Source organism: Helianthus annuus, chromosome 6 (assembly GCF_002127325.2).
Source record: "Helianthus annuus cultivar XRQ/B chromosome 6, HanXRQr2.0-SUNRISE, whole genome shotgun sequence".
NCBI classification, from domain to species: domain Eukaryota; kingdom Viridiplantae; phylum Streptophyta; class Magnoliopsida; order Asterales; family Asteraceae; genus Helianthus; species Helianthus annuus.
Window position 1 is genome coordinate 5,420,879 of NC_035438.2, and position 19,946 is coordinate 5,440,824.

The 19,946-nt window shown below is 34.3% G+C and overlaps 1 protein-coding gene across 2 annotated transcripts; it reads left to right on the forward strand.

Moving 5' to 3' along the window:
• The first annotated feature begins 9,324 nt into the window (after nt 1–9,324).
• LOC110864443 (cellulose synthase-like protein G3) lies at nt 9,325–19,812 on the forward strand. 2 transcript variants are annotated; one of them, XM_035974338.1, is made up of 7 exons: nt 9,325–9,991; nt 15,583–15,732; nt 15,800–15,925; nt 17,011–17,439; nt 18,319–18,666; nt 18,812–18,834; nt 19,069–19,307. In XM_035974338.1, exons 1-7 carry the CDS (start codon nt 9,431–9,433, stop codon nt 19,166–19,168), a joined length of 1,737 nt encoding a protein of 578 aa, XP_035830231.1. In that variant the 5' UTR covers nt 9,325–9,430; the 3' UTR covers nt 19,169–19,307. The 2 variants fall into 2 exon arrangements, with proteins under 2 accessions (XP_035830231.1, XP_021969208.1); XM_022113516.2 differs by lacking the exon at nt 18,812–18,834 and having other exon boundaries at nt 19,069–19,812.
• Nucleotides 19,813–19,946: the final 134 nt, after the last annotated feature.

The window sequence follows — 19,946 nt, forward strand, 5'->3', positions numbered from 1 at the left end:
ATCTAGGTGGTAGCTGGGATAAGCACCTACCTTTGGTCGAGTTCTCCTACAATAATAGCTACCATACCAGCATTCAGGCTGCGCCTTTTGAGGCATTGTATGGTAGGAAGTGCAGAACGCCCATCTGTTGGGCAGAAGTTGGAGACACTCAATTATCAGGTCCTGATTTAGTCTTCGAGACAACGAACAAGATTGTCCAGATTCGCGACCGCCTAAAAGCCACCCGGGATAGGCAGCAGAGCTATGCGGATAAGAGGCGAAAGCCCCTCAAGTTCGAGGTCGGCGACAAAGTTTTGCTTAAAGTGTCACCCTGGAAAGGGGTGATGCGATTTGGTAAGAAAGGTAAGTTAAGCCCAAGGTATATAGGACCGTTCGAGATCATCGAATGTGTAGGATCAGTGGCTTATAAGTTAAACTTACCAGAAGAACTCAGCGGTATCCATAATGTATTTCACGTCTGCAATCTGAAGAAATGTCTAGCTGATGAATCGCTAGTCATACCGAACACATATGTGATATCGACGAAAGCTTGAAATTTGTGGAAAAACCTGTGTCGATAAAGGACCGACAGGTAAAGAAGCTTCGAAGGAAGCATGTGCCTATTGTCAAGGTGAAATGGGATGCCCGAAGAGGTCCCGAGTATACATGAGAGTTAGAGTCCGCAATGAAAGAGAAATATCCTCAATTATTCCGATAAATCTCGAGGATGAGATTTCTTTTAAGGGGGTGAGGATGTAACACCTTGAAAATTTATGTCCAATAATGTATGAACACGTGTCATAAGCTCTGAACGTGTGTAAGAATACTTTAGAGGGACTAAAGTTGACAAACGGGGAAACTATGTGAATATAAGGGTCCAAAGTGTCAACGATGGATAATTACATTTAAAAATAGCCCTACAAGATGTTTATACCTTCAAACGAATAAATCATGGATCATACGAAGCTAAATATGAAAGAAAGTGAGAAGTTACAAACTGCAGGGGCTAAATGTGTCAACATGTGCAAAGTATACCTCTGAGTGACCTTTTGGCAGACCCGAAGCTTTGTAATGGTAAATTATACTCACTAGAATATGTGGTAAAAATTTCATAAAGTTTCGTTATCGTATGAGAAAGTTATGATCAAATTCGTGTGCGAGGGGTTAAAAGCGTCAACATGAAATTCTAAAGCCTTATGGATGATCTCAAAGTTAACAAGGGACTTAACTAAGTTAGTAAAAGTCCTAAGGCCCTTAAAAATAAGGTTAAGAGGTCAAAAGTGCAAAAATAAACCTTAAAACCACGTTACAAAGGACCAGGGACCAAAAGTGCAAAGAATGAAACTTGTTTGGCAGGTTCAGCAGGGCCAGGCGGCCCGCGTAAAAGCCCCTTATGGGTTTACGCGGCCCGCGTCAGAGTGCCAGCGATAGAATTCTTGGACAGCTGCCAGTTCAGGTCTGTTAACCGACTTAAGGGCCTGTAAAATGATACCAGGGGCTGTGCAAATTGGTTTTCATGCATTAGGGACAGGTGTGATGATCTTACAACATGTGTAGAGTTGTTTGGCACCATCTTATGCAATTAAAACCCTTATATAAGAGCTTCTAAGTTGTGAACAATTTGTTCATTCATTTGCAAAGTTCACAAGTTCACTCTCTGGAGCTCTCTGGACAGCAAGCACCCTTCTTAGTGATCCCTAAGCATAATTAGGACTCTTGTAAGTGTCCTTAACCCTAACTAATTCGTTTTAGCTTAGTTAATTAGCTAAAAGTGAAACCGTCGTAATTAAGGTTTGACTTCGTGATTATTTAAAATGTGCTCAGTCAAATCACAAATTAAAAGTACCTTTAAGTAGGTAATTATGTGGGTAACAAACCCTTAAAAGGGTATTTCCAGATTCCCACTCTAACTATGTTAATTGTCGAGTCAAAGCTTACTTTAAAAAGTCAACAGAATGCTTATTTTCGAATTAATGCATAATTAGCAATGTAGGGTACATGCAACCTGTTTGATCATTAATATAACTTGGTAAATAATGTAAGAACATGTTCCAACATGTTCAACTTGACAATTTTCTGTTTAGACCCGGTTTGGAACCGAAAGTCGCATAGTTTGACTTTCGCTTTGACTTTCAGTTCTGACCCGTTTTAGTCAAGTCTAGGATTTCTTTAGAGCTTCTTTTGAACCTATATTCATGTTAGTATAACTCCCTGAGATTATGCAACTTGGTTCATTAGATATCCTATTCACATGCATGTTTCCGTTAAATGCCTATATGTTGGCCATTATGCCCAAATGACCTTAAAATATGATTTTTGAAAATGTGAAAGGATAGACACCTTAGCTACTGAATTATAAGCTTGCACCTAAAATTTGAAGTCAGTTGGAGGTGTAGATTAGGAGTTATGCTCATTGGCGTAATTAGAAGCTTCTTTACTAATTAAATGGCGTAAATTGCATATAGGCTATCTAAACCCAAATTTTTGTATAAAACTTTATACCTACTGTATTAAAATAATATTTTGGGATTTTTAAAGATTGTTATTCAATTTTAGGCTGAGCATAACTTAGTGTTCTAAGCTTAATCGGCTAATGACCGGTTTTGCCCTTTTAAGCTATAAAACGAGTTTTATGAATCCGATTGACCCCAAATCTTTTTCTACTGATCTAATATATTAAATAAATTATTTTGAGCCTTCTGGAAATTTAAAAATATCAGCTTTCTTTATAAAACCCGGAAATGGCTCCAAATCGCCTTTTTAAGCATTTTTAACGCATAAGTATGTGCTAGAACCTATTTAAGCATATGGGGTTGAAACCTACTGATGTATTCAGTAAAATTTTATATTTTAACAGTAGAATAATATCTTAAGATCAGAATTCCAGTTTTGACCTTTTAGGCATATGTGAAATTACCAAAACGCCCCTCCGGTGTCTAGAATGATTAAGATTGATAACTTTCACATAGGATTAATACCCTACTCTTATAGCTTGGTAAAATGAGTAGGTTTACTAATTTATTCAGACCTGTAACTCAGAATATCATTTATACTCTTTTACACCTTTTAAAATGACCAAAATGCCCTTATGAGGCATAGTTTGGGTTTAAAACCATTTGGGGCATAATGGAAGGTATCTTACTGATATCACAACATGTTTAAGGCATACTAACTTAGGAAATGTGTATATGACTCTTATGGTTGCTTGTTACGCACTTTACGCGTTCGAATCGGCTTATGTAACTAGTTTACTCATTATAGCCGAAACGGGTCAAACCATATCATTTCAGTCTCAAAATCCAGAATGTGATTAAGTTACCCATATTAAACAAGTATGCAAGCTTGTTGGGTCAAAACCACATTCTAAAACAGTCTTCGCCTTGTCGTGCGTTTAAACCGTAATCTTCATTAAGAACTAACCGGTCTAGGCTTAGGCCAAATTAAAAGACCCATTAGGATTCTAGTAGGTTATTAAAACCTTCATTTCCAGATATTGGAGCCCAGTAAAAGCTACGTGTACTTGTTGTATTTGAATTATACTTGCTCAGGTAAATACGTTTAACTTATTTTCCCTATACGGGCTTGGAGTACGGTATATAAAATACCGCTTGGTCGGGTAATTGACCTTAACCGGTCGGTGGTTAAGAGCAGTCAAATAACCCGTTTGAAAATGTTGTTTTGTTTGTATAACGCCTTTGGGGGCTTAATGACCATGTCCCGGATATCCTTGGCATCATTCAAAGAATGGCCACGACCTTAGCATACGGGTGTAGGTGTACACCCGTAGTGCATTAAATAAATAAAGTATAACAGTCGGTACGAGAGGAAATCTCGCGGCGGAACTATACTATGTGGTGTGTCTATTAAACTTTAATCCGGCACGACCCGGATACTGAACGCTAACAAACATGTAATTCTTTTACAAGATTATAGGCAAATATCTATCCCAAGTTATAAAAAGTTTTGTGTCGCGGGCATTCAATCAATTTTTAAAACCTTTTCAAAATGAGTCAGTTAAATTGTATTTACCAGTGTAAACTGACGTATTTTCCAAAAAGGCTAAGTGCAGGTACTACGCGTAATAGGCTGGCCACTCCTTAGCATCAGTTTAAGTCTCGCAAGCTTAGGATGCATAAAGTCTGTTGAATAAAAGTTTCCTCTTTGTTTCTAATCCGCCTGTGGATCTATTTCAACTGCTTATGATATTCGACATTACAATTATATTCGGTTGAAATAAATCTATCTTTTGCTTCCGCTGTGTATTATAATTTGTGTTGTTTGACTATGATGATATCAACTACGTCACGATACTCCCCCACCGGGCCCACCGGTGACACGTGGAAATTAGGGGTGTGACAGTTCGATGTTGCGAATTTCCTATTTTAATAAAAAAAATTTAATATATTACAAAGTTATTAAAAAATAACCATTAATAAAAACAAAGGTTAAGAATACCTAAAGTTGAATGTTGAGATTGTTGACACCAAGCCCTCGCCAATGCAACTTCTTCAGCAACGACCCATTTTTGTTGTTTTCGTTTAGCGGTTTCAACTACTTTATCCGCCTCGCTTCAATGGGCATAGAAGAGTGTATGAAAAATGGACGAGCCATTGGACGAGGGGGTGGTGGGCTAGGATTATTTTCTTGGAATGTATACGGGTTGTTCGGGTCAAAAGGACGGTTGTAAGGATGCATTTTTTCGTTTTGTAGAAGGAGAATTGAAGATGTATAGAAGATGTGGTTGAATGTGGTAAAAAATGGAAGAAAAATGTGAGTTTTATAGTGAAAAAATAATTTTTTTTAATATAGCCGTTGGCCAACGGCTCTTTTCTTTTGGCCATACACAGCCCGCCATGTCAGATCGCTTCCCCCGCCCCACGCCCGGCTTGAAACCCAAGCCCCAAGAGCCATGCCCCAACCCAAGTCCACCCGGGGTGGTGCCTTGGACGTTTTCCCCCAACCCACGTCCCAACCCAAGCCCCATACCCCATGGCCTAAAAGAAGCAAAACTGAAGAAAAGGCATCATCTCTCTCCCTCTCACTCATCTTCTCCAAAAATTCATCAGACCCTCTACTAAACAAGCTTCATCAATGGCGGTAAAAAATGAAGAAGAAAATGGTAAATTAATTTTTTTATTTAATGATAAAAAATGAAGGGGGGGCCACCATATTGGATCGTCCTGAACGTCCATTCCTCGACGTTGAAGACAGGGACGGGCGAGGGCGGAATGAGGTGACGCCGGCCCTGAACCAAGACGGGGATGGGGACGGTCCCCATACCCCCATAGCCTTACATTACAATTACAATTATATTATTACTTTATTAGTCATATTAGTTTACTCGATCTTAGAAAGTAGATAATATCATATTATTTTTTGGATTATAAAATCATATATAACATTGGTAAAGGTACAAAGGTATCAGTCAGACATGACTCATATGTTTTGTTTTTTTTTGCTTTTAACTTTTTATAATATACAAGAGCACTATAAATGAATGGTTATGTTGGATTGTTTTTTGGTGTAGGCTATTAAGTGGCGGCTTTGTTAGATCATATTGTTTTTTTTTTAAATAACGTATGACAATTAAAAAAACATTTACAATACAGGCAACTAGGGATGAGTAAAATGGACCCGGTACCGAATTTACCGAACCGGGTACCTTTTCGTTACCGATTCGGTACCAACTTTTAACATTTTCGGTACCGGTCCGGTACGGTACCGGTTCGGTACCGGTATTTACCGGTTTTTACCCTCAAATACCGTACCGAACCGGTACCGAACCGTACCGAACCGGGTATATTCGGTACCGGTACCGGTACCCACTTTTGAGGATTTTCGGTACCGGTTCTTTCGGTACCGGTACCGGTTCGGTACCGGACAGTACCGAACTCATCCCTACAGGCAACTATCAATTAGATGCAACAGATGCAACAATTACGGTTTGGTTTTATTAGGACACTAGATTTTTTTAACGACAAATTTGAATAACTGAAGGACCACTGTAGTATCATCATGTCATCAGCGGAACTATCCGATCATATCCATCTTTGCTAAGCAATATGTCACTATTAGAAAACTGCTACATTTCCTACAAATATTTCCTACGCATTTCCAACGAACGTAAATTCCGACAATTTTCCCACAAAATCATGACGGAAAACATAAAAAGCAACAAGAAAGTGACAAAAACGATATGCGTAGGAATGAAACTCCGACAGAATAGTTTTCTATTTTAACAATTTGTCGGAAATGCGTAGAAAATAATTAAAACTAACACTATCGTAGGTAATGCGTAGGAATCTAACTATCATAAAGTAAGCATGATCGAATTGATCTATACATGTATACATCAATGCTTACTTTGCTAGATATATTTATTCATTCCAATCTCACTCTCCATATACATATATCTATACACACTTTGATTTTTTTTATTGATAAATACCAAGAGTGTTGGTTTGTGCTCTAATTGAACCATAACCGAACACTTAGGTTATATGGTTTTTTAAAACTGGCATATGCCGGAGTTTGATCGAAAACTTAATAGGGACCAGATTCTTAAAATCCAAATCGTTGGGGTTGAACTTTTAAAAATCCAATATTTTACACTACGATCATTGGCGGACCCAAGCTTTGGCTTGGGTGGGCGGGCGGGCGCCCCACTTGAAAAAAAAATTAGTGTATTTTCGAATTAAAAATCCCGACTGCACCCCTTGAAAATTTAATTGAACCCATCGTTCGCACCCCCAACAAATAATTTCTGGGTCCGTCACTGACTACAATTACTTTTTCTCGAAATTCTTGGTAAAATTAACACTACGAGCGAAAAAATGGTGAGGGCCGCGGTATGATACAAAACTATTTTACAAGATGGATTTAAAATTGTCTTATAGAACTATACCAAGAATTTAGTTATAAACTATTTAAGAGGTTTGCTAAACGTAACCTTTAGATATGACTAAAAACCACTGTATGGCTAGTATTATTAAAACTGAGTATTGTCTACTTATAACTATAATCAACGACACGTTTACATAAATAGTCCAAAATAAGATTCATAAGGATCTACTTTTGAACATTTTTATTATTATTTTAAGATACAAAACTGATTGTAGGTACTATGTCGTCACGAAGCTATTATAATATATTAAGTTCAAATAATAATTTTATTTTGATTAAGAAGGCTAAAAAAGATTTTAAAAACTCAATACTCGGCTCAAATGAATGTTAATTGAAATCATTTCAGCGGCATTGAAATTGACTCATCCTATATTAACTTTTAGGGTTTAGCTCAAGAGTTTAGAGTGTAGAATTTATGGTTAAGCTTTTAGGATTTAACTTTTACAGTTTAGCTTTAGGGTATAACTTTAAGATTTAGATTTAGCGTTTTGTTTTAGGATTTAGGGATTAAGGTTTTAGGGTTCAACGATAGGTTCAAATGAACTCTAAAACAAGTCAGCTCGAACTTAAACGAACTCTAGGCACGACGAGTGACAGACCCAAGATTTTTATCTATGAATTCACCTTTTTTTCGGTGGTTAGCTTTCTCACAACCAATCGTTAGAATTTTCGGGTTGGGTCACGAATCATTAACCCTAAAATCCAAGTTTTAACAAAACTAAATCACAAAGATAGGTTTTAACATTAATCAGTAAAATGATACCAATTTGATTTAGAAGTAAAGAAACATGAAAATTAGTTGTTGTTTCTTTACAAAGATGGGTTTGTTTAGGATTTAAAAGAAAAAACGTGAAGAAATAACCACAAAACAGAGGAGTTGCACTAATAGAAATCGTGAGCTCTCAACAGAACTAGGGAACAAGAGGTTTACATTACCACAACAATACACTTGAATAGTTTATATATGGGTTCACTTAGTGGCATAGCTTAAGATTTCCGACCTTAGGGTGAAAGCCACTAGACATAAAAATTTATATAAAACCAAGGGGTCGAAAACGTATATACCCAAAAGTTTCTATACGAAAACGTATATTAACTTTTAGGGTTTAGCTCAAGGGTTTAGAGTGTAGAATTTATGGTTAAGCTTTTAGGATTTAACTTTTACAGTTTAGCTTTAGGGTATAACTTTAAGATTTAGATTTAGCGTTTTGTTTTAGGATTTAGGGATTAAGGTTTAGGGTTCAACGGTAAGTTCAAATGAACTCTAAAACAAGTCAGCTCGAACTTAAACGAACTCTAGCCACGAGGAGTGACAGACCCAAGATTTTTATCTATGAATTCACCTTTTTTTCGGTGGTTAGTTTTCTCACAACCAATCGTTAGAATTTTCGGGTTGGGTCACGAATCATTAACCCTAAAATCCAAGTTTTAACAAAACTAAATCACAAAGATGGGTTTTAACATTAATCAGTAAAATGATACCAATTTGATTTAGAAGTAAAGAAACAAGAAAATTAGTTGTTATTTCTTTACAAAGATGGGTTTGTTTAGGATTTAAAAGAAAAAAACGTGAAGAAATAACCACAAAACAGAATTGCACTAATAGAAATCGTGACCTCTCAACAGAACTAGGGAACAAGAGGTTTACATTACCACAACAATACACTTAATAGTTTATATATGGGTTCACTTAGTGGCATAGCTTAAGATTTCCGACCTGGGGGTGAAAGTCACTAGACATAAAAATTTATATAAAACCGAGGGGTCGAAAACGTATATACCCAAAAGTTTCTATACGAAAACTACATACTCTCCACTACTGAGCGAAAAGTTCGGGGGATCAGCCCCCCCCCCCTCCGCGCCCTACTTAAGCTGTGCCCATGGGTTCACTTCGATATAATTTTTATGGGTTCACTCAAAAACTTTATATACCGTCTATACTAAAGTTTCTAAAGGTAATGGGTTTCATGTGAACCCGACCTACATAGAGGGTGTTTGGGATTCCTTTATAATAAGTATTTTTTGACTTCTCTAAAAAGTTAATAAGTCAGAAATTGTGACTTATTAACTTCTCCATCATATCATAACATAATCAATCCCAAATAAATTATAAGTCCTTTTTAACTTTTCAAAAAGTTAATAAGTTATAAGTTGATGAAAATAAGAAATTCCAAACACCCAGATAAACTAGGTCCTCACACGGCCATGACTTTGTTCACTCCCCTACTATACCCATACTATTTTTTCCCCTAAAAACATGTTTTTTTTTTCAAGGCTCAACTTGACTTTTAAAGGGAGTTCTACATTTAGACCCAACCCCCACTTGCTATACACGGTTCTATAGTCCGTCATTGAATTGGTGTATAGGTATTATGCCTAGTGGAGATAGATATGATCGAATGGTTCTGCTAGTAGCACGATAATACTACAGTTATGGACATTTCTATATATCTTTTTTTGGAATAGATGATATACATATAACATATAGATTACTTGGTATTCCAAGCCTCTCTCCATAGTCCATTCATTCGGTCATTTCCACTAAACCATGCCAACCCCACTCCTTCACTCTAGCAAACCATTGTCCAAAACATGGCTCAACCGTATGTTCTCACTCGTCTACGCCGTTGCGCTTTCCATTCTTCTCCTCCGCCACTGTCATAACCTAATCTACTCTCCATCCACGATCGCCATCGCCCTTTTTCTAGCGGATTTCGTATTCGCTTTCTTATGGTTAACCAACCAATGCTTTCACTGGAATCCAGTGGAACGCAAAGTCTTCCCAGAGAATCTAAAACACGTTGCATCCGAGAGCAAGTATCCGCCGATAGACGTGTTGATTTGCACGGCTGATCCAACGAAGGAGCCCCCGATTGGCGTTGTGAATACGGCGTTATCGGTTATGGCGTATGAGTACCCCGCAGAGAAGTTGTCCGTGTATGTTTCTGATGATGGAGGATCGAAGATGACTCTGTATGCGTTCATGGAGTGTGCCAAGTTTGCAAAGCAGTGGATACCATATTGCAAGAAGTATGGTGTTGTGGATAGGGCACCTGAGGTTTATTTTGGGAGTCAACCTTCATCGTATCCTGAAACAGATCATATTAAGGTAACTCATTCATTTTGGAACACATGTCTTGAATAAATTAAAGTTGCATCAGTATTGATTTTAATTTAGGGTTATTAATAAGTGTTAATGGATCTAAAAAAACTGTTGCATTGAATGCTTTTGATTTGATTTTTTTTTGAAAAAAAAAAAATCAAATCATATAAAAGTGATGGAGCAAAAGGTGGATTGGTTAGGCTACTGACCCTCCATGTTAGTGCCATGTAACTCGCCTTTAGTCCACCATCCAAAACCACTACCCTAAGGGTGTGGTCATGACCCAAACCATTAGCCCCCTTATTTATTATCTTTGTCTAAAGAAAAAGGAAATGATTTGTTGAAAAAAGGAAAGGAGGACCATGGTTGCCATGGTTTAATCCATGCAAACTATGGTGGATCAATTAAGGGGGGTAGTGTAGCCTTCTATTCATGTTCCTAAGTGGCAAATCATGTCCCAACCATAATCCCCACACCCTATAGCCTTAGAGCAAATGCATAATTGATGGAGCAAAAGGTTGGAAATGATAGTAAAATATTAACATGCACTAGATAAGAAAATTTGGACACTCTTGATTACAAATTCAAAGAGATAATATTAATTAAATGTATTAATAATCTTATGACAGCGCCAGCAAATATGTTCTCTCATATATATATATAAGTGAAATTATTTGGAAACACGTATCTCTGTTTGCAGTGGCGAAGCTTGACAATAAAGACGGAGAGTCGAAAATGTATATACCAAAAAATTTCTATAGAACTGGGGTCGAAACGTATATACCCAAAAAGTTCTAGATGAAAACTACATATATAAGAGCATTCACATCCATTCCATCATATTTTCACCCTAAATTACACTAAAAAACACTACATTTTCTCTCTCCTTTTCAATTAAATAATATTTTTTATACCTTTATTATTTCCTTTTCTCTCTCCTCCACTCACAATCACTTTCAAAATATATTAAAAAATTATAGGGGGTGAACAGTGTCCCCCCAAATATACAGATGAACAGTAACATTTTCTCTCTCCTCTACTCACAACCACTTCTTATACTCTTTATATTATAAAAACTCTACACACATAATTTGATTGCTTGGATGTGAATGCTCTAACGCCCTAAGTCCCTATAGCCACTTTTTTAACCATTTGATTCCAAATTTCTAACACTGTTAGAATTATTATGTTAACTTTTGTTAAATAACCAAATTACCCTTCTACTTAAAACATATTGCATTCACTCACATCTCTCTCTCTCTCTCTCTCAACAAAACAACCACCATCATCACCACCCCACCCCACCTCCACCAACACCACAGCACCACCACCACTGTAGCCTCTCCACCACCGCTGCCCCACATAGGAAAACTCCCAATTTAATTACGATTCATAATTATATTTTTTTTCTCTTTTACTCTTCTATGATATTAAAACTAAAAAAAATATGATTAGTTCAGTACAAATTTAATTATGAATCGTAATTATATTATTAACGAAATAAATTTAATATGAAATTTACATGTTATAAATTTCTAACATGTATATGCATTGGGGTGTTGTACACAAAGCTTAGGGGTGTTTTTAAAAAAAAAAAAAAAACTTAATATTACATTTTTAATCTAAAATTTATTTGATTTTTCATTATTAACCCAAAAGTTTTCATCTTTTGCAATTTATTCTCACTTTTTACTATCAACTTTGTTCCCATATACTTATCATATTTAACATTTTTTTTGTTTTACGTTTCATTCTAAATTTTGCTAGTTAACACGGTGCAACGTGCGTGTATGGTTTAACGTTATTATGTTTCATTTAACACTTCGTTCTAAATTTGCGAGTTAATACGACGCAACATATGTGTATGGTTCAACGTTTTTAGGTCGTTTTTCCCGTTTAACATAACAGCTTGGTCGCAAAGAACGGGTACTAAGTCGACTTAGTTATTATTTTCTAAGTTTTACGTTACGATCTAATTTCTTCACATTAATACGTGTTGGTTGTTGGCAATGGTATGACACAGGTACTATTTGAAATAATTTTACACCCCTACCGCAATACGGTGGGACTTAATACTAGTTAACTATGAATAATTATAATTTCTGATATTACTTATCAATTTTGAAAAATAAACATTTATAATAGATAAATATTGTACCATCAGAATGGTTTACATTGTATTCAACTCTACTATTTCATATAACTGAATTGATTAATCGTTTGGAGTTTTATCTACATTATTTTCTATTTTGTTTTTTTTTATCAATTTTTAATTTAAAATTTTGGCTTTTTATCAACTATTCATTCGTATTTTATGAGTTCTACAAGCTGAAAGCGATTTTATAGTCATTTAGGTTTTAATTAAAAAGACATTCAATCATATAATTATAAATTCAAAGCTCTAATATTTCTTATGATTTGTTGAATGGCCTATTATATTTTTTATCATATCATTACAGTCGAAAATATTCAACTAATTATTTTTTATTCATTTCGAATTATATTAGCTTTATTCGTATGTTCATATATGTTTTGTAGATGTGACAACTTGTATGCATTTTCTTAATTACAAGTCAATTTGAGTTATGTTTCATCTCTAGCAGGTCAAAGGGTTGAAATTAAGTAAAAGCAATATAAAATGAGAAGACAAATCGATTGAAAGTCGCCCTAAAGTTGAAATAATTTTATGTTTAGATTTTATATTATAATCAGAATAATATAATTTTTTACTCATATTCGACACTAAGTTATACCTAATAAATAACTAGCTGGTTGGAGGATAATTATGTGTGCCCAAGATTCTTATAACCATTTTAAAATTTTCCCGCTATTTTTCCAGTGAACCCAAGTTATACCTAATAAATAAGAAAGTGAATGAAATTCTTTCCGGATCGTTTCTCCACAATTTATCATAATCTTTTTTAATATTTACTTAATATTTTTTAGCTTGTTAATAAATATTTAGTATTTCAGTGAACCAGCCCCGAGTAATACACGAATTTCTAACATAGTAAAAAATATATTTATATTTTTATAACACCTTTATATTTGCAAACTTACAAAATATCATATATTTCTAAACCAAACTCTAAATATTGCATATATTCCTACAAAACTTGTCACACACACACATATATATCCTCTAAAATAAATAAATATTATATATATATATATATATATATATATATACCAATTTTAACATATTTTTTTATAAAAAAAAACCTAATATGACCATATTACCCTTAGTGTTCTTAAAATTTTCTTTTGACCCATTTTAAACTGATATTTTTTTTACCTTTTTACCTTCTTTTACAACATTTTCTTACTGTTTTTTTTCCAATTCACTCGATTTTTTACAGCAATTATTATTAACTATTTGTATTACTTTTCAAATGGACTCAATTGATATCCTTTTTAAATATCCTATTTTCTTGAGAAAATTGAGGGTTAAACGGTTATGAACTATATTTTTAAAAATATTTGTAAAAAATATATATATAAAATTATGAAATTTTATAGTGACATATAAGATATTTAGAATTTGGTTTAAATATATAGAACTAGGTTAGAACCCTGTGTATTAAACATGTTGAATAAATGTAATTTTATATATTAAATAATAAAAAGATATGTATTTATGAAACTCATATATTGTACGAGTTAAATAAATGTAACTTTATATATCAAATAAAAAAAAGTTATATCTTTAAAAACCATGTGTATTACACAGATCAAATAAATGTAATTTTGTATACTAAATACTAAAAACGTCGTATTTTTAAAAAACCCGTGTATAATCGGGTTCAAAAATCTACCAAATAATAAAAAAAATTATATCCTTAAAAACCCCATTTATTACACGTGTTGAATAAATCTAATTTTACATAGCAGATGATAAAAAGTTATATCTTTAAAAAATTCGTGTATTACACGAGTTATATAAATGTAACTTTATATAGTAAATAATAAAAAAGTTAAATTTTAATAACCCTGCGTTTTACACGTGTTGAATAAATATAATTTTGTATACCAAATAATAAAAAAGTTATATTTTTATTAAATCAGGATAACATTTAATATTAATTTATTATTTATATATTTAATATAAGATAAGTAGGAAAGAGGGGTATTTATTTTAAAAATATATTAAATTAACAATTTAGATTTGAGGATAAAGTATGATATAATTTAATATTAATTTATTATTTATTTGGTTAATATAAGATAAGTATAGATTTGAGGATACCTTCAATGAATGACACGTGTTCAAAAGTTGGTTTCTTTTATTATACTAGATAGATAAGTATATTGTACAATATGCCTTAACGTACGCTGTGTACGTGATGGCAAAATCGCACGTTATGTGTACCAAAAATGAAAATCGCATATTGTGGAAAACCAAATATCGCATGTTGGAAAAAAAAGTTCGCATGTTAAAAAAAATTAAATTCACATGTTAAAAAATCGCATGTTAAAAAAATCGCATATTGATACTGCATTGCGTACGCAGCGTACGTTAAGACAATTTATACAAAAACAAGCATCTAAATATATATATGTATTTGAGACCTTTCATAACACATACACACACACACACACATATATATATATATATATATAGGGAGCCGCTAGAATGAGAACCACCTCGAGTTGTAAGAACCGCGAGAACTACACCCCACGGAGCGCCGTTCACCGCGAATTTTTTTTTTACAAGTAGATGTGTGCATTATAAACACGGCCGTAAAAAATCACGGCGAACGGCGCTCCGTGGGGTGTACTTTTTTACACCTCAAGTTTGGTGAAAAAAAAAAGAAAAAAGAAAAAAAATTAAAAAACACCAAACTTGAGGTGTAAAAAAGTACACCCCACGGAGCGCCGTTCGTCGTGATTTTTTACGGCCGTGTTTATAATGCACACATCTACTTGTAAAAAAAAATCGCGGCGAACGGCGCTCCGTGGGGTGTAGTTCTCGCGGTTCTTACAACTCGGGGTGGTTCTCATTCTAGCAGCCCCCTATATATATATATATATATATATATATATATAATACTAAGAATTTAGTTTGGATATCTATGATATTTGACAAGATTTGTATGATTAGTTATGGAAATATTCCTATATCATATTTGCAACATCTGAAAATTTTAAATCCTTTTTAAATATGTCTTCACAAATACTTAGTTTTTCTTCATATTTTTTAAAATATACCATATACGTCATTAGTAGTGAGATCATGAACCTAATATGTTTCTTGTAACTGTGTAAGTTTTTTTTTTTTAGTGTGAAAGTTGGAAAACGAAAAAACTTTAAAACTCTCACATTATAATAGAAAACACGTATTAATTGGTTGTTTTGTGGATCTCACAGTACTTCTCAACGATTTTTATTATTTTTAAATTTTTTTTCTAGCTAATTTAACTTATTTGACTTTTTTATAGATATGTTTATTTTTAGTGAGCTAAATGTGAATGTATAGTTTGAGTTAAATGATCGTTAGACATGTGTTTTTCCCTAAAACAATTCTTTATGCTATTTATATACATCTCTACAGTATTCTAGCCTTGAAAAGTAGTTATTTACTGTGACATTTTTTGCAGTCAATGTATGAAGACATGAAGTCAAGGGTGGAGGCGGTGGTGCAGAGTGGTGGCCTGTCTTTGGATCGAGTTATGGAACCAGAATTCCAGGATGCTTTCAGAAAATGGACCCCTGATTTCACAAGTCGACAACATCCCACCGTTATCCAGGTTCCATCTTATTGTTTTGAAACAACTAATTAAATACATTCATTAAAAAACATCATCTGAAATACAGATTCTGTTAGACAACAATGCCGACAAAGATGTAGCAGGTGATGTCATGCCAAATCTCATCTATGTTTCTCGAGAGAAAAACAACCTCAAACCCCATAATTTTAAGGCCGGTGCACTAAACGTCATGGTAATTTCTATATCATATATATTACATTTCTTAAGGCCGGTGCACTAAACGTCATGGTAATTTCTATATCATATATATTACATTTCTTACAAGTCTTTGATGGACATGGTGTGGTGGTAAAGTGCGTTTTTTCTATCCATAAGATGGAAAGTTTAAATTCTGCAAGATGCATGTAGAGAATTATTTATGATGGATATAAGTCTTTTCCCGCCAAAGAATATATTGTGAAAGCTATTTTTGTTTCGCTTTTAGTGATTAAGTTAACTAGTGTAATTCGTTTGTGCGTTGCTTCAAAAATTCATATATACACAAAGCAACAAAGTTACTTACTGCTTTGGTATTGGTAGTGCAAAAATACCAAAACCGACTCGCATCGAACAATAAAACAATGAAGTAACGTATTGTTTCGGTGTCGATGTTGTTTGAGCGGTATCAGCTTGGTTGATAAATTTAAACATCAATTTGTATTAAGGATTTTTTTGAAAAGTTAATGAACGCAAATTATTAGATAAAAATTAAATTAAAATAAAATTTTATCGAAACCGGAAACCATAAAAATGGATACATGTACTAGTACTAATGCTATTATGTTGGTATTAGTTTGATATGATATTGATCCTATGTGCAGGTACTCGGTATAATCTATGATACCAAAAAGTACTTTACTCCGTATAGTGTACGATACCAAAAAAAGTACTTAATTTTTAATGAAACTTCGTTTTTAGAAAAAGCTACTTTGAATTGTTGACAAAAAAATTATGTTTTTATTTTTTTTAAAATAAAAACAACCGCAAGTTCTTAGAGAAAAATCAAATTAAGTGATACATAAAATATTATTAATAAGTCAGATAGGTTAAAGATGTATATTGTTTATAGTGTAAGCGGTGTAATTGAAATAGGGATGAGCACGGTACCGAACAAGTGTACCGGTATCAAATTCACCGGTTCGATACCGGTACTAAATGCTCATCCCTAAATTGAAACTCTATAGAATAAGACTTAAAAACTTGTTCTTTGATAGATTGTAGTTTGTAAATTCTTATGTAACATAACGATTACTTTCTCCTTTGGTTCACTTAATATAGCTTCGGGTGTCGGGTTTGCTGACGAATGGAAAATTAGTCCTCGTCCTGGATTGTGACATGTACTCGAATGATCCTGAAACACCACTCCGCGCATTGTGTTACTTCATGGATCCAAACGCTGATCCGAAGCTCGGATTTGTTCAGTTTCCCCAAAGATTTAATGGCATCAACAAAAATGACATTTATGCTTCCGAGTTCATGCCCGAGACTCAAATTTTAAGTCTGGGTATGGATGGGTTGTTAGGCGCTGTGTTTATGGGTACTGGTGGATTTTTCAAACGAGATTCCATTAGCGACGACTCGCCATGTGGTGTCACTACAGAGAGTATTCAAACCAAATCGAACCCGATAAACAGTAAAGATGTTTTAGTTTTGGCACATGAAGTAGCAAGCTGCAACTACGAGGATCACACCAAATGGGGTTCAAAGGTTAATTCTTTTCCCAAAAGAAATGGTTTTTACCACTAAAGAACTAATTTTCATCCACTTGTCACATAAAAAAAATTAGTGAAAAACAAGTTGGCTAAACGTAACTACTAAATTAGTCGTATTTTCTTGCTACTATTAACATAGGGAGGTGCGTTTAACATACGTGGGTACGTTTAGCCTAACCTTATTAGAAAATTAGAAAGAGTCGAATTCAAAACGCTCTTCGTCAATAATCCTTACTAACTAAACATTTGTCACAAATAATAAATCACTGACAATCTCTGAAAAGTCTGGATATAAATTTTATAAAGAGTTAAATGCCATTTTAGTCCCTGTGGTTTTGGTCATTTTACCAGTTTAGTTCAAAGGTTTCATTTTTCACCTGTGTGTCTAAAAAAGTTTCACTGTTGCCATTTTAGTTCACTAGGTTAACTTCATCCATTTTCTCTGTTAACGAAAAGGCCAATTCGATCATTTTATATGTGATTCTGTTAACTAAAAGGGAATTCGGCCATATAAAATGACCGAATTGGCCTTGTCGTTAACAGAAAAAATGGATGAAAATGACAATAGTGAAAGCTTTTTGACCTACAGGTGAAAAATGAAACATTTGGACCAAACTGACAAAATAACCCAAACCACAGGGACTAAAATGGCATTTAACTCTTTTATAAAATTACGAAGATGAAATTCCAGTTAAGATCTTTTTTCTGCTTTGACATCGTTGCCTGTTGAAAACTTTACTATACAAATTACGACAGATTAACGAGGCTCCTACTTTTACCGACGGACCACTGACAGATTTTTCTTTCACTAAACGTTCAATGGTTTGTAGTGTCCCATGATTCATCACTAAACTAAAATAACTTTTTTTTGTAGATTGGATTTCGATACGGCACCATAACGGAGGACATATACACGAGCTTTCAACTTCATTGTGAAGGATGGAAGTCGGTTCTATGCAACCCGAAACGAGCCGCATTTCTTGGAGGTTCACCTTCAAACTTGAATGATGGACTCACCCAAATCAAAAGATGGTATATGGGATTCCTCGAGATATTCTTTAACAAATATTGTCCCTTAATATATGGTGTTCGATCCATGAATCCACTCCAAGCTTTATGTTACACACACTACACACTTCGTTCTTTTTGGTCCATTCCAATAATCATCTACGCATTCTTGCCTCAACTTTCGCTCATAAACTCGGTTCCAATATTCACAAAGGTACAAATTTTATATTCAATAAAATAAATTAATATTTGATTTTTTTTGGAAATGGTACAAGCTAATATTTTTAATATTATGTAACTTATGATTAAGAGTTAATTGCCCGGATGGTCCATGTGGTTTCACATTTTTTCACGTTTAGTCCCCACCTTTTGAAAATAGCAGGTATGCTCCCTATGGTTTGTTATTTTGTTACTCGGATAGTTCCTGAGTAGATGTCAGTTAGTTTGGAAATAGCAGGTATGCTCCCTATGGTTTGTCATTTTGTTACTCGGATAGTGAGTAACAAAATGACAAACCATAGGGAGCATACCTGCTATTTCCAAAAGGTGGGGACTAAACGTGAAAAAACGTGAAACCACAGGGACCATCCGGGCAATTAACTCGCTAATATTACAGGTCTCGGAAGATGGTTTTTTCTTGTACGTGTTTCTGTTTCTTGGAGCATACGGAAAAGATTTTCTTGATTTTGTTGTATTCGGAAGACGATCAACGATAAGGTGGTGGAACCACCAAAGAATGTGGTTGATGTGGGGGCTGTCGAGCTACCCTTTCGCATTGCTCGAACGGTCACTTAAATGCTTTGGTTTATCAACATTCGGGTTCAATGTAACAAGCAAAGTAGTGGATGAAGAACAAAACAGACTGTACGAACAAGGGGTGGTTGAGTTCGGGGTTGAATCATTGTTGTTTTTACCGATTTCAGTAGCGTCATTGGTTAGCTTATGGGCGTTTGCGAAAGGAGTTATACATGTGCTTCTATATGGGAGATTAGAAGAGTTTTTTGTGCAGATTTTCATATCTGGATTTGTGGTGGTGAATAGTTGGGTGATATATGAAGGCATGGTTTTGCGGAAAGATAGAGGGAAAATGCCATTGAAGATAACTTTAGCATCAATTGCAACCGCAATCGCGATTTATTTCTTATCTACTCTAATCATGTTTCGTTGATTAATTCCAGTTTGATTCGTGTTTGTAAATTGACCACCCTCATAAACACATGCGTCAAAACGCCCAAAAAATGTTTGAGACTGTTGTAATGGTTTTGACGCACTGCTGGAAATTGGGTACCTGTTTGACTGAAAAATACACCCTTTGACTTTTTTTAATTTTTAAAATAATTAAAATTACAATGTTAGGATCTATCATTTATTCATGTTTGTACATAAAACATAAAACTGTTTTATAAACATGAGGTAGAAAGTAGTTAAACGGGTGGGTCGTAATCATGTTTGAAACTTATGTTGTGCGCGCCGTCAGAAACCTGTTAAACCTGT

What these genes read in the sequence shown, in the direction of transcription:
- LOC110864443 (XM_022113516.2), top strand. Translation starts at nt 9,431, where the DNA reads ATGCCAACCCCACTCCTTCACTCTAGCAAACCATTGTCCAAAACATGG. An exon ending in CTGAAACAGATCATATTAAG is followed by an intron (nt 9,992 to 15,582) that starts GTAACTCATTCA and finishes CATTTTTTGCAG; the next exon opens with TCAATGTATGAAGACATGAA. An exon ending in CCGGTGCACTAAACGTCATG is followed by an intron (nt 15,926 to 17,010) that starts GTAATTTCTATA and finishes CACTTAATATAG; the next exon opens with CTTCGGGTGTCGGGTTTGCT.